This window comes from Trichomonas vaginalis, chromosome V (assembly GCF_026262505.1).
Source record: "Trichomonas vaginalis G3 chromosome V, whole genome shotgun sequence".
Lineage (NCBI taxonomy): Eukaryota > Parabasalia > Trichomonadida > Trichomonadidae > Trichomonas > Trichomonas vaginalis.
Window position 1 is genome coordinate 321429 of NC_067207.1, and position 21143 is coordinate 342571.

General features: G+C 34.1%; 4 protein-coding genes and 1 pseudogene across 5 annotated transcripts; all 5 read left to right on the plus strand.

The window, feature by feature from the left end:
• Positions 1 to 1490: 1490 nt before the first annotated feature.
• TVAGG3_0256310 (protein of unknown function, DUF4106 family) lies at positions 1491 to 1751 on the plus strand (the record flags this gene model as incomplete). Its single annotated transcript, XM_051228217.1, has 1 exon — positions 1491 to 1751. The coding sequence occupies one exon, from the start codon at positions 1491 to 1493 to the stop codon at positions 1749 to 1751; it is 261 nt and encodes an 86-aa protein (XP_051097947.1).
• Positions 1752 to 3260: 1509 nt separating this feature from the next.
• TVAGG3_0256320 (cilia- and flagella-associated protein 58-related family) lies at positions 3261 to 4124 on the plus strand (the record flags this gene model as incomplete). Its single annotated transcript, XM_051228218.1, has 1 exon — positions 3261 to 4124. One exon carries the CDS (start codon positions 3261 to 3263, stop codon positions 4122 to 4124), a length of 864 nt encoding a protein of 287 aa, XP_051097948.1.
• A 3613-nt stretch (positions 4125 to 7737) lies between these two features.
• Positions 7738 to 8072, plus strand: TVAGG3_0256330 (annotated as a pseudogene). The gene has a single exon. A coding segment is annotated over exon 1 (335 nt).
• Positions 8073 to 9457: 1385 nt separating this feature from the next.
• Positions 9458 to 10444, plus strand: TVAGG3_0256340 (cilia- and flagella-associated protein 58-related family; the record flags this gene model as incomplete). The annotated part of the gene is made up of 1 exon (XM_051228219.1): positions 9458 to 10444. The coding sequence occupies one exon, from the start codon at positions 9458 to 9460 to the stop codon at positions 10442 to 10444; it is 987 nt and encodes a 328-aa protein (XP_051097949.1).
• Positions 10445 to 15776: 5332 nt separating this feature from the next.
• TVAGG3_0256350 (cilia- and flagella-associated protein 58-related family) lies at positions 15777 to 16763 on the plus strand (the record flags this gene model as incomplete). The annotated part of the gene is made up of 1 exon (XM_051228220.1): positions 15777 to 16763. One exon carries the CDS (start codon positions 15777 to 15779, stop codon positions 16761 to 16763), a length of 987 nt encoding a protein of 328 aa, XP_051097950.1.
• Between the last annotated feature and the right edge of the window lie 4380 nt (positions 16764 to 21143).

The following is a 21143-nucleotide window of genomic DNA, read 5'->3' on the forward strand; positions in this document are numbered from 1 at the left end:
TGCACTTTTTCACTTGAATGTGATTCATTGAATTTCAATTCAAGAAAGGAGTTTACAAATGCAGAGTATTGTTCCTTTACCCTGCATTTGTAAACTCCTTTCTCGAATAGCTTGCACTTTTTCACTTGAAGTGATTCATTGAATTTCAATTCAAGAAAGGAGTTTACAAATGCAGAGTATTGTTCCTTTACCCTGCATTTGTAAACTCCTTTCTTGAATATCTTCATTTCTTTTAATTATAAGATCACATTCTGTATAAAACTCCTCAATATCCTCAATTTCCCATTACAATAATAAATAACCATTTTCTATATTTCTTAAATTTCTCTAATCCTTAATTTTCTTATCAAATTTGTTATTTTTTCAATAATTTTTAAAATTTTCTAATATTTTTTGGAAATTTTTATTTAATTTTGTGAGAAATTTATTCAATTCTTATTATATAATAATATATTCAAAAATATTGTTGTAATTTTTCAGTGATTACGATAATTTTTAATTCAATTTTTAATCGAATGTTTTGATGGGACGAGCTTACTGAGCATTGGCTCATCCCATCAAAACATTCCATTCAAAACTCTGGCCTTCATCGAGGCCAGAGCTCACAATTCATCTCCTCAGAGCCAAGTTCCTCGACGGTCGTCCTCATTAGGCACGATCCGAGAGGAACTTGGCTCTTCATTAAAATCACAAGCTCTGGCCATTGCTAAGGCCAGAGCTTCGCAAACCATCCTCGGGGCCGGTTTCCTCAAAGACCGCCCTGATTCAGGGCGGCCGGAGAGGAATCCAGCTCCGAGAGAGTGCCCATACGAAGCTCTGGCCTTAGCAGTGGCCAGGGCTTTCAAAAACAATCCTCAGGGCCGAGTTTTGCGATGATCGTCGATCATGTCGACAGTCTCGCAAGAACTCGGCCCTGAAAGACATACAGATACATGCTCTGGCCCCAGCAAAGACCAGGGCTTCGTTTTAAATACCCAGGGCCGGCTTTCTCAAATGCAGCCCTTATCCCGGGCGGCAGGAGCGGAATCCGGCCTTGGGATACTTACCAAACGAAGCTCTGACCCTAGCAAAGGCCAGAGCCTACAAATGCAATCCTCAGGGCCGATTTTGAGGGAGATCGTCCACATCATTGACGATCTCCTCTCATTTCGGCCCTGAAAGAAAGAAATACACAGGCCCTGACCATAGCAAAGGCCAGGGCTTCGCTTTAAATCCATAGGGCCGGCTTTCTCAAATGCCGCCCTTATCCCAGGCGGCAGGAGCGAAAACCGGCCATGGGAATCCTACAATACCAAGCCCTGGCTCCTACTGAGGCCAGAGCCTGCAAAATTCATCCTCAGGGCCGAGTTTTGCGATGATCATCCACATGATAGACATTCTCGCAGAAACTCGGCCCTGAAAGACGTAATATCACAGTCTCTGGCCTCAGTAGAGGCCAGAGCCTCGCTTACATTACTCAGGGCCGGCTTTCTCAAATGCCGTCCTGATCTATGGCGGCAGGAGAGAAATCCGGCCCTGGGAAGCATGAAATACGAAGATCTGGCCTTATAAGAGGCCAGAATCTGCAAATACTCCCTTCTCTACAGATTATGATCCAATGTAACACAGAAAGCCTAGAAGGAAGCCCTTTCTCAAGGTTAAGACTTCCTTCCTGGCTTTCTGATACTGGATGGAGTGGAGTTTGGCTTCCATTGCAACTCCTTCCAGGAAGATCAAATGATTACACAAAAGTCATGGCAATTGTATTCTAACACTATAAATACAATTGCCATGGCCTACAATTGCGAGTGCCTGCTGCTTCAGCAGAGATTTGCAGCAGACACTCGCAATGTTAACCAAAATTCGTCTGAAAGTTAGAAGATGGGCTTTTTCTCAAGGTCAAAGTCCATTTCCTAACCTTCTTATATTATTTATTATTAAAATAACCATTTTGACAGATTATTATTTTTTATCCCGGCATCATCAGCTTGTCATTCTAAGCTTATCATTTTCAGCTTATACTTATAAATTCTAAAACAGTGATTATTGAATTCACGGAATAGAACACCACATTAAGAAATATTATTTACTAACTTTTTCAATAATTAAAAAATATCAATGATACTTAAGTGTCATCACATACAACACATTCTTATGATCATCATAATATATATTATAGAATATTGCATAATAATCCAAATTCAATTTCAATATTAAAGTGTACTATCCATTATCTCTTAACATCATAACATACTCAACGAGTACTGATCATATGCTATTGATCAAGCCTTTAAAACAAACTACATATAAGATTGCTTTAAATTGACCAAAAAATTGAATACTTGCTTTAAATTGACCGTTCAATTTAAAGTTCGTCCCAAAATACAAACTTCTCCAAAATGAAAAACTATACACTATTTTTTACATTTATCTATTTAAAATGTCAGTTTATTACTTGACAAAACACAATATTTGGTAAATTTTTAAATTTGGTCAAAGCACCCAATGAGCTCATTTCGATTTTCTCCAAGGAGAAGAGGAGAAACTAATCAATTTTGAATATGTGGGGAAGACAGACTAATTCAATTTCTCCATGAAGATTGAGAAATGGAAAAGCTTTGGAGACGGATATTGCATTCTCTTAAAAATGTATAGGGTATTCTTATTGACTTGCAATTTAATTGTTCACTGACAAAAATTTTCTTTTTATTTAAGTATCTGAATCAAATGCAAACATATCATTAAAAATATCTTAAGATATTAATTAATGATGGCGTATTTTTTTACTTTTTTGATGGAACTAATCCTGCAGAAGCAGTTTTTACAAATGTAGAAAGATATGAAAAATTATAAGTGATAATTTTTCCAGAATTTATTGAACAATTTTCATTAAATAAATGATTAAAAGTGTTAAAAAATGAGTTTATTGTTAGATTATTAAATATAACAAGTCCATTTGTTGAATTTGAATCAACATATGAATCTGAGATAGTCAAAGTGTAGCCTTCCCCTTTGTTCTGATTTTTGTTCATTTTTTAACATTATTATGGCAAAAATATTTTACGGGCGTGACATTGTCCCAATTAAATTGTGTATCATTCAAATAATAATATTTTCAATAGGTTTGCTAAATTTTTTCCATATTTTTCTTATATTCATGAAAGTGTTGATGAGTTCGAATATATTGAATCAATTGCATTCAACATATAACTTATTTTATCAAAAGCAGATTCATGACAGAATTTATTCATTAGATCTATTAAAAGAGAAGATTGTTCTTATTGAAGGCCGTCTTAAATCAGAATCAGCAAACATACACACAGAAATGCCATGAAGTCGACGAATTGAAGAAAACATTGTTGTCCGAAGTTGAAAAACAGAAGAAATTGATGGACAAATCGAAACATTCCGTTTATTTACGAACGGAATGTCGAAATCTTGAGAAAGGAATCCTTTTCCAACAAGGTCGTGTTCGTGCTCTTGAAGATGAACTTGAAACGCCGATGAATATCCACAGATGGCGTTTCTTAGAAGCATCGAATCCAGAACTTCTTAATCTCCTCAAGATGACACAAGAACTCCGAAACAAACTTATGGAACGTCTTTATCGAATCGACAAACTTAAAGTTCTTCGTGAAGAACGTCGTAAACTTCTTGTTCGCGAACAAAGGAAAGTTGGAAGTCAAACGAAAGATGACGGTGATGAAGAAATTAGAATTCTTGAAGAACAGCTCGAAATGAAGACGAAACAACTTCAAGAGATCGAAACAGAGCTGTTTGATCGCTCAAGTAACATCGATGAACTTAAGAAGAGTGTTGAAGAAGTTCGTGGTGAACTCAATTACACTAAATCATCATATTTCATGGAGAAGAAGAAAGTCCACGAGATGAGGTCATCAACACAGTCAAAAACAGAAGAAATAGCAGGAAACACAGCCAAGTTCATTGGCGGTGGATTCCCAGTCAGTTCAGTTCCTTCAACAGCACAATCTATCTCTGCAATCGAAGGGAACAAGATAAACAAAGCAATCGTAATTCCGAAAGTAACAAATTCTCGTCCTTCGAAAGTTTTACCTAAAGGATGGAATCCATCACGACAAGCACTCAAACCTTTCTTACCAACTGTCTCCGAACTTCGTGCTTAATTATTTCTATTTCTATATTGTTTTTTTTTATTTGTTATTTTATAAATTGTTTGATTTACTTTATTTAATATTAAGAATTCATTTGAAGTTAAAAAAATTTCATACACTCTCAAAACTAATAAACGCCTATTTTTAAATCCTGCAAATCCAGATACAATGAAATTTCTATGCATTTATTGCTTGCGATGTTATTTTTCTTAATTAGTATTTCACAATATCCAATTAGAAATGTATTGCTTCCTTTTGGTTTGTTTTCTCCTCATTTAAAAATTGAAAAATTAAAAGCAAAGTTTTTATAAAAAAGAAAAGATTTAACAGCTTAAATAATTTGTTTTGCCGTTGAACAGAATAACGACTTTTGTCGACATAATACTGCCATTTATATCTATACTTTGCGTGAAAATAATCCTGCAGTTGCAGTTTTTGCAAACTTTGAAAGAAAAATCGATTTAAGGGAGATTATTCTATGAGAAACTATTGAGCAGTTTTCATTAAATATATGAGTAAACGTATTAAAATCGTAACCTTCTTTTATATTCTTAAATATAACAGTTCCTGATCCTGTGGTTGAATTAGAGTCAACATATGAATCTGAAATAGTCGAATTATAACCATCTATATCTTGCCCAAACATGTATTTTGCAGTGTTATTTAAAAATATGCAGTGATCTAAATTAGTTTTGGATATACAATAAAATAGAACTTGGTTTTTATCTGCTCCACATTTATTTCCAATAATATTACAATACGAAACTGTATGAGTTAATGAATAATCTGAAGAGGAAAATAAAAGCGAAAAACTTTCAATTTGAGCGTTTTCTCTAAATGTTGAAAAATTATATGTACCCGAATTTCCTAAAAGTCCAATAGTTATTGATGAATACATTTGTTGTTTGTGATGTTGTTATTATCAAAACATATATCGCCAAAAGAAATACCAAATGTGTAACTTCCTTTTTCTTCATTTTCTCCACATTTAAGAACAGAAACTTCAATTGCATAGTTTTTATTAGAAAGGTATTGCTTAGCAGCTTGAGCAAATGCCATAGCTTGCTCTGCTATTGACGCATAATAACATGTTCGATGTTGGACGAACTCTCCATCTGCTTGGCAGTTATAATAAACAGACCCTCCACCATATTCTGTGGTGGAACTACAATTGGTAAATACTGTTTCTTCAAGTAATGTACACACTTTATTAGTTCTTTGAATGCAAATTGCGCCAGTTTCTTTGCATTCTTTATAGAAACAAAGTAAAACATAATAATTATTGATACTGCTATTATCAAATAATACGGTCCCATTTTGTATATAGTCACATTTATCTTTACTACCAAAATATTGATCCCAGCTGGACTTTTTTGCATTTTTCAAATTTAATATGTGCATTTAAATATGCCGAAGATTGATTAGGTTTAATCATCTAGTAATGAATATTATTCTTCTCTTTGTTCTGTATCATAAAGTTCATCACTGCAAGATTTGTCTGTATTTTGTCGCATAATAAAGTCGTAAAAATATTTTTACGGGTGTGAACTATCCAAAGAAAAAGAATTTCCAATTTAAACTGTGACATCGCTAATGATCGAAAAATTAACAATTTTAATAAGGATCTAATTTGTAGAAATAACAACAAGAACCTCCAAAATCCAAAATACAAAGGGACGAACTTTAAATTGAATGGTCAATTTAAAGCAAGTATTCAATTTTTTGGTCAATTTAAAGCAATGAATGAGAAAAACTTTGAGCTTAGGGCTAATGAAGGTTTTTACAACGTAGATAGATAGACAAATGTATATGTCATCATTCCTATGAGTATGGTAGATTTCTATAAAAAGTGAGTGCAATATCACATTGCATTTCGAAACATGAGAGAAATAAGCATATATATATGTTATTACATATATATCTATATGCTATTCTATATTATTACAATGTTAAAATAAGAAAAGCTCTAAGAGTCTCATTTGAAATATAATCTATGTTATTTTTATATAACAATTATCAATGAGAATGTAAATTATATTTGATTAGACGATAAATGATGAATAGACTTAATTATTTATGATTAGACATGTGTGAATAGAAAAATTTGTTAACATTTATGAAGATAATGTGTTTTGATTGAGATTACATTTGTGCTTAGTGGGATATTGCTATTATATTGCATTTATATGTGTAAATTAGGAAAACTCGCACTTTTTCACTTGAATGTGATTCATTGAATTTTAATTCAAGAAAGGAGTTTACAAATGCAGAGTATTGTTCCTTTACCCTGCATTTGTAAACTCCTTTCTCGAATAGCTTGCACTTTTTCACTTGAATGTGATTCATTGAATTTCAATTCAAGAAAGGAGTTTACAAATGCAGAGTATTGTTCCTTTACCCTGCATTTGTAAACTCCTTTCTTGAATATCTTCATTTCTTTTAATTATAAAGATCACATTCTGTATAAAACTCCTCAAATATCCTCAATTTCCCATTACAATAATAAATAACCATTTTCTATATTTCTTAAATTTCTCTAATCCTTAATTTTCTTATCAAATTTGTTATTTTTTCAATAATTTTTAAAATTTTCTAATATTTTTTGGAAATTTTTATTTAATTTTGTGAGAAATTTATTCAATTCTTATTATATAATAATATTATTCAAAAATATTGTTGTAATTTTTCAGTGATTACGATAATTTTTAATTCAATTTTTAATCGAATGTTTTGATGGGACGAGCTTACTGAGCATTGGCTCATCCCATCAAAACATTCCATTCAAAACTCTGGCCTTCATCGAGGCCAGAGCTCACAATTCATCTCCTCAGAGCCAAGTTCCTCGACGGTCGTCCTCATTAGGCACGATCCGAGAGGAACTTGGCTCTTCATTAAAATCACAAGCTCTGGCCATTGCTAAGGCCAGAGCTTCGCAAACCATCCTCGGGCCGGTTTCCTCAAAGACCGCCCTGATTCAGGGCGGCCGGAGAGGAATCCAGCTCCGAGAGAGTGCCCATACGAAGCTCTGGCCTTAGCAGTGGCCAGGGCTTTCAAAAACAATCCTCAGGGCCGAGTTTTGCGATGATCGTCGATCATGTCGACAGTCTCGCAAGAACTCGGCCCTGAAAGACATACAGATACATGCTCTGGCCCCAGCAAAGACCAGGGCTTCGTTTTAAATACCCAGGGCCGGCTTTCTCAAATGCAGCCCTTATCCCGGGCGGCAGGAGCGGAATCCGGCCTTGGGATACTTACCAAACGAAGCTCTGACCCTAGCAAAGGCCAGAGCCTACAAATGCAATCCTCAGGGCCGATTTTGAGGGAGATCGTCCACATCATTGACGATCTCCTCTCATTTCGGCCCTGAAAGAAAGAAATACACAGGCCCTGACCATAGCAAAGGCCAGGGCTTCGCTTTAAATCCATAGGGCCGGCTTTCTCAAATGCCGCCCTTATCCCAGGCGGCAGGAGCGAAAACCGGCCATGGGAATCCTACAATACCAAGCCCTGGCTCCTACTGAGGCCAGAGCCTGCAAAATTCATCCTCAGGGCCGAGTTTTGCGATGATCATCCACATGATAGACATTCTCGCAGAAACTCGGCCCTGAAAGACGTAATATCACAGTCTCTGGCCTCAGTAGAGGCCAGAGCCTCGCTTACATTACTCAGGGCCGGCTTTCTCAAATGCCGTCCTGATCTATGGCGGCAGGAGAGAAATCCGGCCCTGGGAAGCATGAAATACGAAGATCTGGCCTTATAAGAGGCCAGAATCTGCAAATACTCCCTTCTCTACAGATTATGATCCAATGTAACACAGAAAGCCTAGAAGGAAGCCCTTTCTCAAGGTTAAGACTTCCTTCCTGGCTTTCTGATACTGGATGGAGTGGAGTTTGGCTTCCATTGCAACTCCTTCCAGGAAGATCAAATGATTACACAAAAGTCATGGCAATTGTATTCTAACACTATAAATACAATTGCCATGGCCTACAATTGCGAGTGCCTGCTGCTTCAGCAGAGATTTGCAGCAGACACTCGCAATGTTAACCAAAATTCGTCTGAAAGTTAGAAGATGGGCTTTTTCTCAAGGTCAAAGTCCATTTCCTAACCTTCTTATATTATTTATTATTAAAATAACCATTTTGACAGATTATTATTTTTTATCCCGGCATCATCAGCTTGTCATTCTAAGCTTATCATTTTCAGCTTATACTTATAAATTCTAAAACAGTGATTATTGAATTCACGGAATAGAACACCACATTAAGAAATATTATTTACTAACTTTTTCAATAATTAAAAAATATCAATGATACTTAAGTGTCATCACATACAACACATTCTTATGATCATCATAATATATATTATAGAATATTGCATAATAATCCAAATTCAATTTCAATATTAAAGTGTACTATCCATTATCTCTTAACATCATAACATACTCAACGAGTACTGATCATATGCTATTGATCAAGCCTTTAAAACAAACTACATATAAGATTGCTTTAAATTGACCAAAAAATTGAATACTTGCTTTAAATTGACCGTTCAATTTAAAGTTCGTCCCAAAATACAAACTTCTCCAAAATGAAAAACTATACACTATTTTTTACATTTATCTATTTAAAATGTCAGTTTATTACTTGACAAAACACAATATTTGGTAAATTTTTAAATTTGGTCAAAGCACCCAATGAGCTCATTTCGATTTTCTCCAAGGAGAAGAGGAGAAACTAATCAATTTTGAATATGTGGGGAAGACAGACTAATTCAATTTCTCCATGAAGATTGAGAAATGGAAAAGCTTTGGAGACGGATATTGCATTCTCTTAAAAATGTATAGGGTATTCTTATTGACTTGCAATTTAATTGTTCACTGACAAAAATTTTCTTTTTATTTAAGTATCTGAATCAAATGCAAACATATCATTAAAAATATCTTAAGATATTAATTAATGATGGCGTATTTTTTTACTTTTTTGATGGAACTAATCCTGCAGAAGCAGTTTTTACAAATGTAGAAAGATATGAAAAATTATAAGTGATAATTTTTCCAGAATTTATTGAACAATTTTCATTAAATAAATGATTAAAAGTGTTAAAAAATGAGTTTATTGTTAGATTATTAAATATAACAAGTCCATTTGTTGAATTTGAATCAACATATGAATCTGAGATAGTCAAAGTGTAGCCTTCCCCTTTGTTCTGATTTTTGTTCATTTTTTAACATTATTATGGCAAAAATATTTTACGGGCGTGACATTGTCCCAATTAAATTGTGTATCATTCAAATAATAATATTTTCAATAGGTTTGCTAAATTTTTTCCATATTTTTCTTATATTCATGAAAGTGTTGATGAGTTCGAATATATTGAATCAATTGCATTCAACATATAACTTATTTTATCAAAAGCAGATTCATGACAGAATTTATTCATTAGATCTATTAAAAGAGAAGATTGTTCTTATTGAAGGCCGTCTTAAATCAGAATCAGCAACATACACACAGAAATGCCATGAAGTCGACGAATTGAAGAAAACATTGTTGTCCGAAGTTGAAAAACAGAAGAAATTGATGGACAAATCGAAACATTCCGTTTATTTACGAACGGAATGTCGAAATCTTGAGAAAGGAATCCTTTTCCAACAAGGTCGTGTTCGTGCTCTTGAAGATGAACTTGAAACGCCGATGAATATCCACAGATGGCGTTTCTTAGAAGCATCGAATCCAGAACTTCTTAATCTCCTCAAGATGACACAAGAACTCCGAAACAAACTTATGGAACGTCTTTATCGAATCGACAAACTTAAAGTTCTTCGTGAAGAACGTCGTAAACTTCTTGTTCGCGAACAAAGGAAAGTTGGAAGTCAAACGAAAGATGACGGTGATGAAGAAATTAGAATTCTTGAAGAACAGCTCGAAATGAAGACGAAACAACTTCAAGAGATCGAAACAGAGCTGTTTGATCGCTCAAGTAACATCGATGAACTTAAGAAGAGTGTTGAAGAAGTTCGTGGTGAACTCAATTACACTAAATCATCATATTTCATGGAGAAGAAGAAAGTCCACGAGATGAGGTCATCAACACAGTCAAAAACAGAAGAAATAGCAGGAAACACAGCCAAGTTCATTGGCGGTGGATTCCCAGTCAGTTCAGTTCCTTCAACAGCACAATCTATCTCTGCAATCGAAGGGAACAAGATAAACAAAGCAATCGTAATTCCGAAAGTAACAAATTCTCGTCCTTCGAAAGTTTTACCTAAAGGATGGAATCCATCACGACAAGCACTCAAACCTTTCTTACCAACTGTCTCCGAACTTCGTGCTTAATTATTTCTATTTCTATATTGTTTTTTTTTATTTGTTATTTTATAAATTGTTTGATTTACTTTATTTAATATTAAGAATTCATTTGAAGTTAAAAAAATTTCATACACTCTCAAAACTAATAAACGCCTATTTTTAAATCCTGCAAATCCAGATACAATGAAATTTCTATGCATTTATTGCTTGCGATGTTATTTTTCTTAATTAGTATTTCACAATATCCAATTAGAAATGTATTGCTTCCTTTTGGTTTGTTTTCTCCTCATTTAAAAATTGAAAAATTAAAAGCAAAGTTTTTATAAAAAAGAAAAGATTTAACAGCTTAAATAATTTGTTTTGCCGTTGAACAGAATAACGACTTTTGTCGACATAATACTGCCATTTATATCTATACTTTGCGTGAAAATAATCCTGCAGTTGCAGTTTTTGCAAACTTTGAAAGAAAAATCGATTTAAGGGAGATTATTCTATGAGAAACTATTGAGCAGTTTTCATTAAATATATGAGTAAACGTATTAAAATCGTAACCTTCTTTTATATTCTTAAATATAACAGTTCCTGATCCTGTGGTTGAATTAGAGTCAACATATGAATCTGAAATAGTCGAATTATAACCATCTATATCTTGCCCAAACATGTATTTTGCAGTGTTATTTAAAAATATGCAGTGATCTAAATTAGTTTTGGATATACAATAAAATAGAACTTGGTTTTTATCTGCTCCACATTTATTTCCAATAATATTACAATACGAAACTGTATGAGTTAATGAATAATCTGAAGAGGAAAATAAAAGCGAAAAACTTTCAATTTGAGCGTTTTCTCTAAATGTTGAAAAATTATATGTACCCGAATTTCCTAAAAGTCCAATAGTTATTGATGAATACATTTGTTGTTTGTGATGTTGTTATTATCAAAACATATATCGCCAAAAGAAATACCAAATGTGTAACTTCCTTTTTCTTCATTTTCTCCACATTTAAGAACAGAAACTTCAATTGCATAGTTTTTATTAGAAAGGTATTGCTTAGCAGCTTGAGCAAATGCCATAGCTTGCTCTGCTATTGACGCATAATAACATGTTCGATGTTGGACGAACTCTCCATCTGCTTGGCAGTTATAATAAACAGACCCTCCACCATATTCTGTGGTGGAACTACAATTGGTAAATACTGTTTCTTCAAGTAATGTACACACTTTATTAGTTCTTTGAATGCAAATTGCGCCAGTTTCTTTGCATTCTTTATAGAAACAAAGTAAAACATAATAATTATTGATACTGCTATTATCAAATAATACGGTCCCATTTTGTATATAGTCACATTTATCTTTACTACCAAAATATTGATCCCAGCTGGACTTTTTTGCATTTTTCAAATTTAATATGTGCATTTAAATATGCCGAAGATTGATTAGGTTTAATCATCTAGTAATGAATATTATTCTTCTCTTTGTTCTGTATCATAAAGTTCATCACTGCAAGATTTGTCTGTATTTTGTCGCATAATAAAGTCGTAAAAATATTTTTACGGGTGTGAACTATCCAAAGAAAAAGAATTTCCAATTTAAACTGTGACATCGCTAATGATCGAAAAATTAACAATTTTAATAAGGATCTAATTTGTAGAAATAACAACAAGAACCTCCAAAATCCAAAATACAAAGGGACGAACTTTAAATTGAATGGTCAATTTAAAGCAAGTATTCAATTTTTTGGTCAATTTAAAGCAATGAATGAGAAAAACTTTGAGCTTAGGGCTAATGAAGGTTTTTACAACGTAGATAGATAGACAAATGTATATGTCATCATTCCTATGAGTATGGTAGATTTCTATAAAAAGTGAGTGCAATATCACATTGCATTTCGAAACATGAGAGAAATAAGCATATATATACGTTATTACATATATATCTATATGCTATTCTATATTATTACAATGTTAAAATAAGAAAAGCTCTAAGAGTCTCATTTGAAATATAATCTATGTTATTTTTATATAACAATTATCAATGAGAATGTAAATTATATTTGATTAGACGATAAATGATGAATAGACTTAATTATTTATGATTAGACATGTGTGAATAGAAAAATTTGTTAACATTTATGAAGATAATGTGTTTTGATTGAGATTACATTTGTGCTTAGTGGGATATTGCTATTATATTGCATTTATATGTGTAAATTAGGAAAACTCGCACTTTTTCACTTGAATGTGATTCATTGAATTTTAATTCAAGAAAGGAGTTTACAAATGCAGAGTATTGTTCCTTTACCCTGCATTTGTAAACTCCTTTCTCGAATAGCTTGCACTTTTTCACTTGAATGTGATTCATTGAATTTCAATTCAAGAAAGGAGTTTACAAATGCAGAGTATTGTTCCTTTACCCTGCATTTGTAAACTCCTTTCTTGAATATCTTCATTTCTTTTAATTATAAAGATCACATTCTGTATAAAACTCCTCAAATATCCTCAATTTCCCATTACAATAATAAATAACCATTTTCTATATTTCTTAAATTTCTCTAATCCTTAATTTTCTTATCAAATTTGTTATTTTTTCAATAATTTTTAAAATTTTCTAATATTTTTTGGAAATTTTTATTTAATTTTGTGAGAAATTTATTCAATTCTTATTATATAATAATATTATTCAAAAATATTGTTGTAATTTTTCAGTGATTACGATAATTTTTAATTCAATTTTTAATCGAATGTTTTGATGGGACGAGCTTACTGAGCATTGGCTCATCCCATCAAAACATTCCATTCAAAACTCTGGCCTTCATCGAGGCCAGAGCTCACAATTCATCTCCTCAGAGCCAAGTTCCTCGACGGTCGTCCTCATTAGGCACGATCCGAGAGGAACTTGGCTCTTCATTAAAATCACAAGCTCTGGCCATTGCTAAGGCCAGAGCTTCGCAAACCATCCTCGGGGCCGGTTTCCTCAAAGACCGCCCTGATTCAGGGCGGCCGGAGAGGAATCCAGCTCCGAGAGAGTGCCCATACGAAGCTCTGGCCTTAGCAGTGGCCAGGGCTTTCAAAAACAATCCTCAGGGCCGAGTTTTGCGATGATCGTCGATCATGTCGACAGTCTCGCAAGAACTCGGCCCTGAAAGACATACAGATACATGCTCTGGCCCCAGCAAAGACCAGGGCTTCGTTTTAAATACCCAGGGCCGGCTTTCTCAAATGCAGCCCTTATCCCGGGCGGCAGGAGCGGAATCCGGCCTTGGGATACTTACCAAACGAAGCTCTGACCCTAGCAAAGGCCAGAGCCTACAAATGCAATCCTCAGGGCCGATTTTGAGGGAGATCGTCCACATCATTGACGATCTCCTCTCATTTCGGCCCTGAAAGAAAGAAATACACAGGCCCTGACCATAGCAAAGGCCAGGGCTTCGCTTTAAATCCATAGGGCCGGCTTTCTCAAATGCCGCCCTTATCCCAGGCGGCAGGAGCGAAAACCGGCCATGGGAATCCTACAATACCAAGCCCTGGCTCCTACTGAGGCCAGAGCCTGCAAAATTCATCCTCAGGGCCGAGTTTTGCGATGATCATCCACATGATAGACATTCTCGCAGAAACTCGGCCCTGAAAGACGTAATATCACAGTCTCTGGCCTCAGTAGAGGCCAGAGCCTCGCTTACATTACTCAGGGCCGGCTTTCTCAAATGCCGTCCTGATCTATGGCGGCAGGAGAGAAATCCGGCCCTGGGAAGCATGAAATACGAAGATCTGGCCTTATAAGAGGCCAGAATCTGCAAATACTCCCTTCTCTACAGATTATGATCCAATGTAACACAGAAAGCCTAGAAGGAAGCCCTTTCTCAAGGTTAAGACTTCCTTCCTGGCTTTCTGATACTGGATGGAGTGGAGTTTGGCTTCCATTGCAACTCCTTCCAGGAAGATCAAATGATTACACAAAAGTCATGGCAATTGTATTCTAACACTATAAATACAATTGCCATGGCCTACAATTGCGAGTGCCTGCTGCTTCAGCAGAGATTTGCAGCAGACACTCGCAATGTTAACCAAAATTCGTCTGAAAGTTAGAAGATGGGCTTTTTCTCAAGGTCAAAGTCCATTTCCTAACCTTCTTATATTTATTTATTAAAATAACCATTTTGACAGATTATTATTTTTTATCCCGGCATCATCAGCTTGTCATTCTAAGCTTATCATTTTCAGCTTATACTTATAAATTCTAAAACAGTGATTATTGAATTCACGGAATAGAACACCACATTAAGAAATATTATTTACTAACTTTTTCAATAATTAAAAAATATCAATGATACTTAAGTGTCATCACATACAACACATTCTTATGATCATCATAATATATATTATAGAATATTGCATAATAATCCAAATTCAATTTCAATATTAAAGTGTACTATCCATTATCTCTTAACATCATAACATACTCAACGAGTACTGATCATATGCTATTGATCAAGCCTTTAAAACAAACTACATATAAGATTGCTTTAAATTGACCAAAAAATTGAATACTTGCTTTAAATTGACCGTTCAATTTAAAGTTCGTCCCAAAATACAAACTTCTCCAAAATGAAAAACTATACACTATTTTTTACATTTATCTATTTAAAATGTCAGTTTATTACTTGACAAAACACAATATTTGGTAAATTTTTAAATTTGGTCAAAGCACCCAATGAGCTCATTTCGATTTTCTCCAAGGAGAAGAGGAGAAACTAATCAATTTTGAATATGTGGGGAAGACAGACTAATTCAATTTCTCCATGAAGATTGAGAAATGGAAAAGCTTTGGAGACGGATATTGCATTCTCTTAAAAATGTATAGGGTATTCTTATTGACTTGCAATTTAATTGTTCACTGACAAAAATTTTCTTTTTATTTAAGTATCTGAATCAAATGCAAACATATCATTAAAAATATCTTAAGATATTAATTAATGATGGCGTATTTTTTTACTTTTTTGATGGAACTAATCCTGCAGAAGCAGTTTTTACAAATGTAGAAAGATATGAAAAATTATAAGTGATAATTTTTCCAGAATTTATTGAACAATTTTCATTAAATAAATGATTAAAAGTGTTAAAAAATGAGTTTATTGTTAGATTATTAAATATAACAAGTCCATTTGTTGAATTTGAATCAACATATGAATCTGAGATAGTCAAAGTGTAGCCTTCCCCTTTGTTCTGATTTTTGTTCATTTTTTAACATTATTATGGCAAAAATATTTTACGGGCGTGACATTGTCCCAATTAAATTGTGTATCATTCAAATAATAATATTTTCAATAGGTTTGCTAAATTTTTTCCATATTTTTCTTATATTCATGAAAGTGTTGATGAGTTCGAATATATTGAATCAATTGCATTCAACATATAACTTATTTTATCAAAAGCAGATTCATGACAGAATTTATTCATTAGATCTATTAAAAGAGAAGATTGTTCTTATTGAAGGCCGTCTTAAATCAGAATCAGCAACATACACACAGAAATGCCATGAAGTCGACGAATTGAAGAAAACATTGTTGTCCGAAGTTGAAAAACAGAAGAAATTGATGGACAAATCGAAACATTCCGTTTATTTACGAACGGAATGTCGAAATCTTGAGAAAGGAATCCTTTTCCAACAAGGTCGTGTTCGTGCTCTTGAAGATGAACTTGAAACGCCGATGAATATCCACAGATGGCGTTTCTTAGAAGCATCGAATCCAGAACTTCTTAATCTCCTCAAGATGACACAAGAACTCCGAAACAAACTTATGGAACGTCTTTATCGAATCGACAAACTTAAAGTTCTTCGTGAAGAACGTCGTAAACTTCTTGTTCGCGAACAAAGGAAAGTTGGAAGTCAAACGAAAGATGACGGTGATGAAGAAATTAGAATTCTTGAAGAACAGCTCGAAATGAAGACGAAACAACTTCAAGAGATCGAAACAGAGCTGTTTGATCGCTCAAGTAACATCGATGAACTTAAGAAGAGTGTTGAAGAAGTTCGTGGTGAACTCAATTACACTAAATCATCATATTTCATGGAGAAGAAGAAAGTCCACGAGATGAGGTCATCAACACAGTCAAAAACAGAAGAAATAGCAGGAAACACAGCCAAGTTCATTGGCGGTGGATTCCCAGTCAGTTCAGTTCCTTCAACAGCACAATCTATCTCTGCAATCGAAGGGAACAAGATAAACAAAGCAATCGTAATTCCGAAAGTAACAAATTCTCGTCCTTCGAAAGTTTTACCTAAAGGATGGAATCCATCACGACAAGCACTCAAACCTTTCTTACCAACTGTCTCCGAACTTCGTGCTTAATTATTTCTATTTCTATATTGTTTTTTTTTATTTGTTATTTTATAAATTGTTTGATTTACTTTATTTAATATTAAGAATTCATTTGAAGTTAAAAAAATTTCATACACTCTCAAAACTAATAAACGCCTATTTTTAAATCCTGCAAATCCAGATACAATGAAATTTCTATGCATTTATTGCTTGCGATGTTATTTTTCTTAATTAGTATTTCACAATATCCAATTAGAAATGTATTGCTTCCTTTTGGTTTGTTTTCTCCTCATTTAAAAATTGAAAAATTAAAAGCAAAGTTTTTATAAAAAAGAAAAGATTTAACAGCTTAAATAATTTGTTTTGCCGTTGAACAGAATAACGACTTTTGTCGACATAATACTGCCATTTATATCTATACTTTGCGTGAAAATAATCCTGCAGTTGCAGTTTTTGCAAACTTTGAAAGAAAAATCGATTTAAGGGAGATTATTCTATGAGAAACTATTGAGCAGTTTTCATTAAATATATGAGTAAACGTATTAAAATCGTAACCTTCTTTTATATTCTTAAATATAACAGTTCCTGATCCTGTGGTTGAATTAGAGTCAACATATGAATCTGAAATAGTCGAATTATAACCATCTATATCTTGCCCAAACATGTATTTTGCAGTGTTATTTAAAAATATGCAGTGATCTAAATTAGTTTTGGATATACAATAAAATAGAACTTGGTTTTTATCTGCTCCACATTTATTTCCAATAATATTACAATACGAAACTGTATGAGTTAATGAATAATCTGAAGAGGAAAATAAAAGCGAAAAACTTTCAATTTGAGCGTTTTCTCTAAATGTTGAAAAATTATATGTACCCGAATTTCCTAAAAGTCCAATAGTTATTGATGAATACATTTGTTGTTTGTGATGTTGTTATTATCAAAACATATATCGCCAAAAGAAATACCAAATGTGTAACTTCCTTTTTCTTCATTTTCTCCACATTTAAGAACAGAAACTTCAATTGCATAGTTTTTATTAGAAAGGTATTGCTTAGCAGCTTGAGCAAATGCCATAGCTTGCTCTGCTATTGACGCATAATAACATGTTCGATGTTGGACGAACTCTCCATCTGCTTGGCAGTTATAATAAACAGACCCTCCACCATATTCTGTGGTGGAACTACAATTGGTAAATACTGTTTCTTCAAGTAATGTACACACTTTATTAGTTCTTTGAATGCAAATTGCGCCAGTTTCTTTGCATTCTTTATAGAAACAAAGTAAAACATAATAATTATTGATACTGCTATTATCAAATAATAATACGGTCCCATTTTGTATATAGTCACATTTATCTTTACTACCAAAATATTGATCCCAGCTGGACTTTTTTGCATTTTTCAAATTTAATATGTGCATTTAAATATGCCGAAGATTGATTAGGTTTAATCATCTAGTAATGAATATTATTCTTCTCTTTGTTCTGTATCATAAAGTTCATCACTGCAAGATTTGTCTGTATTTTGTCGCATAATAAAGTCGTAAAAATATTTTTACGGGTGTGAACTATCCAAAGAAAAAGAATTTCCAATTTAAACTGTGACATCGCTAATGATCGAAAAATTAACAATTTTAATAAGGATCTAATTTGTAGAAATAACAACAAGAACCTCCAAAATCCAAAATACAAAGGGACGAACTTTAAATTGAATGGTCAATTTAAAGCAAGTATTCAATTTTTTGGTCAATTTAAAGCAATGAATGAGAAAAACTTTGAGCTTAGGGCTAATGAAGGTTTTTACAACGTAGATAGATAGACAAATGTATATGTCATCATTCCTATGAGTATGGTAGATTTCTATAAAAAGTGAGTGCAATATCACATTGCATTTCGAAACATGAGAGAAATAAGCATATATATACGTTATTACATATATATCTATATGCTATTCTATATTATTACAATGTTAAAATAAGAAAAGCTCTAAGAGTCTCATTTGAAATATAATCTATGTTATTTTTATATAACAATTATCAATGAGAATGTAAATTATATTTGATTAGACGATAAATGATGAATAGACTTAATTATTTATGATTAGACATGTGTGAATAGAAAAATTTGTTAACATTTATGAAGATAATGTGTTTTGATTGAGATTACATTTGTGCTTAGTGGATATTGCTATTATTGCATTTATATGTGTAAATTAGGTGCACTTTTCACTTGAATGTGATTATTGAATTTTAATTAGAGTTTAAATGCAGAGTATTGTTCCTTTACTGCATTTGTAAATCTCGAATAGCTTGCACTTTTTCACTTGAATGTGATTCATTGAATTTCAATTCAAGAAAGGAGTTTACAAATGCAGAGTATTGTTCCTTTACCCTGCATTTGTAAACTCCTTTCTCGAATAGCTTGCACTTTTTCACTTGAATGTGATTCATTGAATTTCAATTCAAGAAAGGAGTTTACAAATGCAGAGTATTGTTCCTTTACCCTGCATTTGTAAACTCCTTTCTCGAATAGCTTGCACTTTTTCACTTGAATGTGATTCATTGAATTTCAATTCAAGAAAGGAGTTTACAAATGCAGAGTATTGTTCCTTTACCCTGCATTTGTAAACTCCTTTCTCGAATAGCTTGCACTTTTTCACTTGAATGTGATTCATTGAATTTCAATTCAAGAAAGGAGTTTACAAATGCAGAGTATTGTTCCTTTACCCTGCATTTGTAAACTCCTTTCTCGAATAGCTTGCACTTTTTCACTTGAATGTGATTCATTGAATTTCAATTCAAGAAAGGAGTTTACAAATGCAGAGTATTGTTCCTTTACCCTGCATTTGTAAACTCCTTTCTTGAATATCTTCATTTCTTTTAATTATAAAGATCACATTCTGTATAAAACTCCTCAAATATCCTCAATTTCCCATTACAATAATAAATAACCATTTTCTATATTTCTTAAATTTCTCTAATCCTTAATTTTCTTATCAAATTTGTTATTTTTTCAATAATTTTTAAAATTTTCTAATATTTTTTGGAAATTTTTATTTAATTTTGTGAGAAATTTATTCAATTCTTATTATATAATAATATTATTCAAAAATATTGTTGTAATTTTTCAATGATTACGATAATTTTTAATTCAATTTTTAATCGAATGTTTTGATGGGACGAGCTTACTGAGCATTGGCTCATCCCATCAAAACATTCCATTCAAAACTCTGGCCTTCATCGAGGCCAGAGCTCACAATTCATCTCCTCAGAGCCAAGTTCCTCGACGGTCGTCCTCATTAGGCACGATCCGAGAGGAACTTGGCTCTTCATTAAAATCACAAGCTCTGGCCATTGCTAAGGCCAGAGCTTCGCAAACCATCCTCGGGGCCGGTTTCCTCAAAGACCGCCCTGATTCAGGGCGGCCGGAGAGGAATCCAGCTCCGAGAGAGTGCCCATACGAAGCTCTGGCCTTAGCAGTGGCCAGGGCTTTCAAAAACAATCCTCAGGGCCGAGTTTTGCGATGATCGTCGATCATGTCGACAGTCTCGCAAGAACTCGGCCCTGAAAGACATACAGATACATGCTCTGGCCCCAGCAAAGGCCAGGGCTTCGTTTTAAATACCCAGGGCCGGCTTTCTCAAATGCAGCCCTTATCCCGGGCGGCAGGAGCGGAATCCGGCCTTGGGATACTTACCAAACGAAGCTCTGACCCTAGCAAAGGCCAGAGCCTACAAATGCAATCCTCAGGGCCGATTTTGAGGGAGATCGTCCACATCATTGACGATCTCCTCTCATTTCGGCCCTGAAAGAAAGAAATACACAGGCCCTGACCATAGCAAAGGCCAGGGCTTCGCTTTAAATCCATAGGGCCGGCTTTCTCAAATGCCGCCCTTATCCCAGGCGGCAGGAGCGAAAACCGGCCATGGGAATCCTACAATACCAAGCCCTGGCTCCTACTGAGGCCAGAGCCTGCAAAATTCATCCTCAGGGCCGAGTTTTGCGATGATCATCCACATGATAGACATTCTCGCAAAACTCGGCGCCCTGAAAAGACGTATAATCACAGTCTCTGGCCTCTAGTAGAGGCCAGAGCCTCGCTTACATTACTCAGGGCCGGCTTTCTCAATGCCGTCCTGAATCTATGGCGCAGGAGAGAAATCCGGCCCTGGGAAGCAATGAAATACGAAGATCTGGCCTTATAAGAGGCCAGAATCTGCAAATACTCCCTTCTCTACAGATTATGATCCAATGTAACACAGAAAGCCTAGAAGGAAGCCCCTTTCTCAAGGTTAAGACTTCCTTCCTGGCTTTCTGATACTGGATGGAGTGGAGTTTGGCTTCCATTGCAACTCCTTCCAGGAAGATCAAATGATTACAACAAAAGTCATGGCAATTGTATTCTAACAC